Source organism: Alligator sinensis, unplaced genomic scaffold (assembly GCF_000455745.1).
Source record: "Alligator sinensis unplaced genomic scaffold, ASM45574v1 scaffold1178_1, whole genome shotgun sequence".
NCBI classification, from domain to species: domain Eukaryota; kingdom Metazoa; phylum Chordata; order Crocodylia; family Alligatoridae; genus Alligator; species Alligator sinensis.
In genome coordinates, this window is record NW_005842596.1 from 885,344 (window position 1) to 893,439 (window position 8,096).

Genomic DNA, 8,096 nt, shown 5'->3' on the forward strand with positions numbered 1-8,096 from the left:
TTCCCCCATCTGTGAAACAAGGGCAGTAGTACTTGCCCACTTCTGTAAATTGCTTCCATATTTTCAGAAGAAAGAGGCTATGCAAGTGCAAAATACTACTGTCACTATACGGCAAGAAGAGAACAGGTTGTAGTGTGTACAGTATGCAGTGTGGTTGCACATATATCCTAGTTGTAGATGAAGTTGGTGGGGAGAACCTGAAACCGATGCTGCCAGTATGTTAAAAACATCTAGCTTTGTGACTCCCCCTCCCCCACCATATATCTGTTGCAATACACACAGAACATGAAGGAGGTGACAGTTTTTGCATGCCATGTTCTTAACTGTGGCACCAGGCATTCTTGCAGAATTATTTAATGTATTAGGCAGGTGACTAGAATATGAATACAGAATATGGCTGCTGACTAGACGGGAGGAGACCTGGGCTATTTCTCTGGCTTTGCTACTGGTTTGGCAATGCCTTAAATCTCTCTGTACACCTGGACAAAGGATGCAAAGATGATAATAATGGGAAAATTTTACCCAATGTGAGTAAAGGGCTCCCATTTTGCATGGTCCCTTGCAATGTCTTCTTTTGTCAAGTCAGGATAGGAGGATGTGAGGCTTCTTGTAGCTCTCAGAATTGTATTTCCCAGCTTTATTCACAACTTACCTTATTTTCCACTGTCTCCCAGTTTGGCTCTGCAGGTCTTCTGGCAGAGCAGGCTGCAGACCAAAGAAGAAATGTACTCTGACCATGATCCCACTGTGGTCATCTCACTCTCACTTTGCACAGACTGCAACTGGCAGGGCTCATCTACATAGTTCCTCATTTTAGAGGAATGCATCAGCAGAACCAAGGAATATATCATAACTGCTGACATGGAAGGCTGTCTGTTGATAGAACAACACTTGCAGCTTAGTTGTTCCATCAACACCCTGCCAGCTAAACAGAATTCTTTGAAGATACTGAGATATAGGACCAATCCAATATATAACTTCTTTGGTCACAGAACTGATGAACCAGCCAAATCAAAGTGTAAACTCATTCAATGCAATAGCCAGGCAGTCACAGCAGATGTCACATCTATGTTATGGGAGGCATACACAGCCCTGGTTTAATTACTTTCACTCTTAAGTCCCATAGGTTCTACAGTTTTTGCCATGCTTCCAGCATCACCTACAGCTGACAGATACTTTTCCAACCAGATCCACAACATTTGTATTCTCAAGATCCTTTAAGGACGATTCCTTAAATTTTACTTCTCCTACTTTAGCCTCAGTCAGTTCGATCAACAGATAGTTAACTGAAATATGACAAACACTAATGAACAAACACATCCCTGATGTACTCCAGATTTTAACTGATCCATAAGTCTCAATATTCATCTTTACATGACTAACTATTATAGGAAGATTCCCGCAGTAAGCATACCAGTTGTTGGTGTAGCAGTAAAAACAGTGCTAGTCAACATTAACCACAATAAAACATAATTTTGCAGGGCCTCCTTTTTCCATTCCAATCAGACTATAAAAGCAATTTAAGAAACATTTAATAAGTAAAAAGAAAATAACCATTGAACATTACATTTTTATTTAATTTCCATTGTTCCCGAACAGCTATTTGCTTTTGACTCAAAAAAATAGAAAACTCTTTGGCTATACCAATGGACAAACATTCAGAATCTGATCAACATACAATGTTACGGAATCATTATTCCTCTCACAAGATCCTTATAATTTAAGCATGCAATAATCCTTGTGATGCGAGGAACAGTAGGGAAGGGAGCAAATGACATTACATCCATTAATTAAAAAAGGCATTTTTTGCTGATCTTTCATGTGATTGTAATACCCACTGTACTCAATACAACAGAACATGGAAATTAATCCATCACAGAATCATATGAATGTACAGCAGCTCTGACAGTTTGGATGATGTCCAAAGGCACGGTTTTGATTTTTACCTGATGTCCCTATAGAGCACATTTGCTTAGGGTATGCTAATATCCCATTGCACAGCCATCTCCTCGGGGATCCGATCCTGCCCAAAGGATGTTTTGCAAGCTCTTGGAAGACAAAGAGTCCAAAGACTTCCACCAATCTCCTTTAGTGATAATCTGACCACGGCCAAACAGGCTCCTGTCATGCCCACTTATGGGCCAGTGGCTGCAGTGACCTCTGGCTCTCAAGTCTTCTGCAACCGCTTGGGGGATACCATCTTCAAGTGACAGACGCCATTTACTTTCTGTTAAAGAAAAGAATGCTCACTGACATCTGCTGAAAGAGGCTATTCCAAGGGTAATTCAATACCCTTCAGTCTAGCCCCAAAATTTCTTTGACAATAGAACCTGAACAGAACTAAAGCATTGTGGCCACTGAACTTTAACCCAGGCCTCAGATTTTGCTTGGCAGCAAGAACTGAAGGAAAACTCTTTCAGGAAGACAGGGGGCTAGAATATGACAAGTTTTGCATGAAGAGGAAGGGATGGGGAAAGAAGCAAGGCAGCAGCCTTCCCTTGAACACCAGCAGAGAGGCTTCCAGCCCCTGCATGCTCTAGCTACCAAGAGAAAGTAAATACTGCCTGTGGTGAAAGGCTCCTCAAAGAGGTGAAGACAAAACTAAGGAACTAATCCTTCCTTTTCACATTGCTGGTGGACTGAAGCTGATACTGGGAGACTTGGAGACTTCAGCTTCCAAGAGAAGAGGCCACCTTTGAGAACATGCTGCTGTCAGCAGTGGCAGCTGAGTCAGTTGCTTGACTGTGTAGATACAAAATGCCTCTGAAACTGCTTTTAGTGAAGTAGACTGCCAATGACAACCCTCCAAGACTAACTTTTGCCCCACAATGAAGTAATAACGCTCTTACTGTTTTCATCAAGAGCTGTATAGGCACATAAAAAAGAGCTGAATTTTATATTTAGGGTAAACACTGGAACAAAATTTGTCACCTGTACAAAACATGAGCTGGTATGGAAACCAACCATTGAGAAATGAAACAAATGCCCTCTGGAGATATTCCAATTACAAAAACACATGGCCCGTTCTCATTGTATTTAATGATGGGATGTTATAACCACCATGTTGATTGATTAGAATCTCATGCTTAGGTTACTGGATACACTAAACATGATACAAGAAGTAACAGCCAGTCAAATCTTTGCAAGATCCCACTCTACACAAAATATTGATTTTCCTTCCAGATATTTCTAGCAAATCTCTAACCCAATTCCCAAACTAGGTAAACTATCCAGGCTTAAAACACATCTACTCACAAGTGAGAGGTTTTCTATGTCGGTGATGGTAATCTGAAAGTTAACTGTGAGGGGAAAATATACCCTCAGAAACAAGGTGGGACTGACTCCAAGGCACTGCAGTGTGCCAAATTAACAATCATATTGTAGCATAGAAAGCAATACTTCTTTGTTCAGAATCACTACATACTAATAGCATCTCCATATCATCTCATAAACTACAAAGTGCTGGAGGCAGCCAACACTGACAGCATAGAGTATGGTGTTAACTGTCATTACACAGCAGAGTAAGAGCTTCCACTGTAAGAGCCATTTATCTAACCAAGCAAAGTAACTACATAACAGAAAATGGCCCCAAACTTTTGAACTGAAAGAAACATCCTTATTTGCAACTTAAGTGATTTACTTTGTGAATGATGATGTTTAAAAGTCATACCTTCTCTGGAATAATCCAAACAAAACCGGGATGCATCCAAGGCTTGTTGAGGGTCCATGCCAAACTCCAGCATATTGAGCAGCACCTTTAGAAAGCACAAATAAGTAAAATGTTAGCGCATACAAAGCAGCAGCTAAAAATATATCTCATAAGCTTTCAACATCACAGGAAGACTGTTGATCTGCAAAAAAGCTTCACTGTCCTGGCAGAAATCACATTTTCTCCTCAAGTGTTTTGTTTTCTGTATTGGATAACAAATATTAGAAACCAGACAGTAAATAGACTGCAGATAACTAAAGAATGGATGCTGAAATAGCAGAATGTTACTACCATGTCCGATGTCATATGACATTTTATTATCTGTCCATGCCATGTATGTAAAATGTCCATGCTGAAATGGAAACTGGCCAGTTGCTGACAAAATCAGCAATGGGATAAAACGCAAAGCAAAAACCACTACTCTTTTGGCCTACAGATTTGCATTGCCTGTCCTGAGGATTCTGAAATAAAAAGACCTCATAGCACTATTTTGCTTCTAAGGATCTGTAATATATGCCAAAAGGCTCACATTACCTGAACATGTCCCTGAGGCTGCATGAAGCCACCCATTACTCCAAAGGAGCACAAGAGATCCTCAGTGTCAGCAGCTGTAGCTAGAGCAGGAAGGCCGTTTTCCTGGTGCTAGACAGTTCGGGTGGCCGGGAAACAGGGAAAAACCGGCTCCTCTATTCTGAAAATAAACACAGATACTAAGTTAATAAAATCCTTGACCTTGAAGTAATACTGCGTAATAGTCAGTAACTTTTCAAGACATTGACCAATTAGCTGTTGATTGATATGGCATTTCCAATTGATATACGGAGTTTGGGAAAAGCAAAAACAGCTCATAAAAGACATTCCTACATAAGAAGGGGAGCATTATTGCATATATGCAAGTAGGGAGGCAATGGGATGTGCTTAGAACCCACACACATGTATGGAAAATCCCCGTATAAATATGATCATACCCAAGGGACAACCTTAGGGAAGATTCCTGCACATCAATAAGGTCATGCTCAGGTGAACTCCTCTCATACTGTGGTACTGCCAATCACTCTCCAGGTGGCAGCACATAGCAACTGTCACTGGACATTTATGACTCTGAAGCATGGGATCTATTTCTGGGCTTCATCACTTAAATCAGAGAAGGTCATGCGAGCTCTTGGCTCCTCTCCAGAGATGAGTTTGGTTTTGATCTGGAGACAGAATTTGGAAAAGGTTTTGCAGTAACACAATTTGCAGAGAGGCTTGTACAGTCACATGCCAAACAACTTGCAAGAATGGCCACATGCACGTATGGCCATGTACAGGCACTGTTTCTACCAGGAGATTCTGCTTTCCCAGTAGAAATTATGAGTGTACAAGCATTTATTCAACTTCTCCTAGGGAAACATGCCCCTTCCAGGAAAAAATCTTCCAGGTGAGAAATCACCACCAATAGAAATGAACGCCTATTCGCGGCCTATACAAGAATCCATTTTAGTCTTCCTTCAAATAAGTATCAGCAATGCAGTATACCTATAATTAGCAGCTACATATAAAAATTGACCACACATCCACATACAAAGCAACATAAAAATGTAGCTACGTTTACAAGCCCAGGCAAACATGGACTCAAACACCTGCTACACAGAATTTACCTAATAATCATATCATATATTGCACTCCAACAGTGGAAGAGACAATGTGTCCGAGTAAAGTAGAATATGAATAGAACGAAGCATGTTTAGAGGGACTGTGTCATTCTCTTGTGAGATTTCATACTGCTGCTACACTATTGGAGCATCCTCTCTACCTGGCATGTCCTCAGTAGCTGAATTTTCCAGACATTTTTCAGCCCTGTGATGGGTGCTGTGCAATGGTATCCTGATCACCACATTCATGAACAGAGACTGGCATAGGGCCCTCCTGACCTTCATCAATTACTCTATAAGCCTGTACATGTGTGTACACCCTTGTAAAGTACAGGGTATATCTGCTTGCTCATGTTGCAGAAATACTTCAGTTAGATGTTGATTTGGATCCCCTTTTGGCAAATATTCCCCCTGGAACATTAACAGAATAACAGAAAAATCAGGGTTGGAAAGGACCTCAGGAGGTCATCTAGTCCAACCCCCGGCTCAAAGCAGGACCACCCCCAGCTAGATCATCCCACCCAATGCTTTGTCTAGCTGGGTCTTAAAAACCTTCAAGGATGGAGACTCCACAACTTCTCTGGGTAACCTGTTCCACTGCTTTACTACCCTCCTAGCAAGAGAGTTTTCCCTAATATCTAACCTAAACTTCCCTTGCTGCAACTTGAGACCATTGCTCCTTGGTTCTGTTATCTGCCACCACTGAAAACAGTTTCGCTCCATCCTCTTTGGAACCACCCTTCAGGTAGTTCTATTAAGGAAGGCTGCTATTAAATCCCCCCCCTAGTCTCCTCTTCTCCAGACTAAATAAGCCCAGTTCCCTTATCCTCTCCTCAACAGTCATGTCTCCCAGCCCCCTAACCATTTTTGTTGCCCTCTGATGGATTCTCTCCAATTTGTCCACATCCTTTCTGTAGTGGGGGCCCAAAACTGGACACAACGCTCCAGATATAGCCTCACTAGTGCTGAATAGAGGAGAAGAATCACTTCCCTCAATCTGCTGGCAATGCTCCTAATAATGCAGCCCAGTATGCTGTTAGCCTTCTTTGCAACAAGGGCACACTGCTGACTCATTTTCAATTTGCTGTCCACTGTAATACCCAAGGTCTTTTCTGCAGAACTGCTGCTTAGCCAATCGGACCCCAGCCTGTACTAGTGCATGTGACTGCGCCATCCTAAGTGCAGGACTTTGCACTGTCCTTACTGAACCTCATGAGATTTCTTTTGGTCCAGTCCTCCAACTTGTTGAGGTCTCTCAAAATTCTATCCCCACCCTTCAGCATATCCACTCCTCCCCCCAGCTTGGTATCATCCACAAATCTGCTAAGGGTGCATTTCATCCCAGCTTCCAAGCCACTGAAGAACCAGGGGACCAACCCCTTGGGCTCTCCACTTGATACCAGCTGCCATCAAGCCATTGACTTCTACCCTCTGAGCCCAATTATCCAGCCTGTTTTCTATCCACCTTACAGTCCGTTCATCCAACCTGTACTTCCTTAGCTTGCTTGTGAAAATGTTGTTGGAATTCATATAACAAACCTTGCTGAAGTCATGATATATCATGTCCGCTAGTCTCCCTGCATCCACAGAGCCAGTCACCTCATCATAGAAGGCAATCAGGTTGGCCAGGCATGATTTGCCCTTTGGTGAATCCATGCTGCCTCTTCTTAATCACCTTCTCCTCCAAGTGCTTAGAAATGGATTGCTTGAGGACCTGGTCCATGATTTTTCCAGGGACTGAGGTGAGGCTGACTGCTCTGTAGTTTCCTGGATCCTCCTTTTTCCCTTTCTTAAATATGGGCACTATGTTTTCCCTTTTTTAAGGCCACTATATTTTCCCTTTTCCAGTCATTCAGGACATCTCCCAATGGCCATGAGTTTTCAAAGATGATGACCAGCAGCTCTGCAATCACATTGGCCCAGCTCCCTCAACACACTCGGGCGTATCCTGTCCTGCCTCATGGACTTGTACGTCAGGCTTTTCTAAATATTCCCTAACCTGTTCTTTTGCCACTGTTGGCTGCTCACCTCCTCCCCAAACTGTGCAGCCAGGTGCAGTAGTCTGGGAACTGATCTTTCCGGTGAAGACAATAAAATATTCTTATTTTATTTTCGTTTATTTCTTCCCCACTCAACCTACTCCTACTTTGTTTATAGTTCCTTTCCCCCTGTGGATATTCTATTCAGGTGGCTTCCAATTTCACAGTTTCTCACCTTTTTGTATCTGTTGCTGGACTTTTCCTACAACCTGAAGCTGGCCTGAACACATCATACCAGTACTTTGTGGTACTTTTGATTGCTCCCTTCCCATCAAAATGGTTTCCCTTTTTTCTTTCACTTGCTATCTTTGTGCAGCAGCTGGAACACTTGGTGACATTTCTTCACCAGGCATTCCTAAGGATCTCTTCTATAGCCAAGGAAATGAACATGGCATTATGAACAGCATACATCTGTTTGGTATGACAAGTCTATCATTGCATACTACAGCGTGGACAGAAAACAAAGCAAACAGTAGAATTACCACACCTCAAAGAGCTAAAACAGAAAAATGAAAATTATCTAAACTGATGCAAAGAAAGGAAAGAAAGAAAACATACAGTTAGTGCCACCTTTTTAGATTCAAGAAAGTAGACAGGGACTATGCCCAGCAACAAGTGCATTAGAAATTTTCATTGTCTAAGCGACTTGAGTACTTATGTCCCACTTTCAGATGCATGCTTAGACAATAAAGTCTCCTTTACAACTAATGGGAT

General features: G+C 42.1%; 1 protein-coding gene across 1 annotated transcript in view; it reads right to left on the minus strand.

Annotated features, from left to right (window-relative positions):
• Positions 1–1,557: 1,557 nt before the first annotated feature.
• Positions 1,558–8,096, minus strand: part of LOC102372913 (glutathione hydrolase-like YwrD proenzyme) — a 52,871-nt gene continuing 46,332 nt past the window's right edge. Inside the window, 4 exon segments of the mRNA XM_025214708.1 lie at positions 1,558–2,227; positions 3,671–3,755; positions 4,244–4,334; positions 4,336–4,400. Of these exon segments, the coding sequence (XP_025070493.1) occupies positions 1,983–2,227; positions 3,671–3,755; positions 4,244–4,334; positions 4,336–4,400 (486 nt within the window). The 3' untranslated portion in view covers positions 1,558–1,982.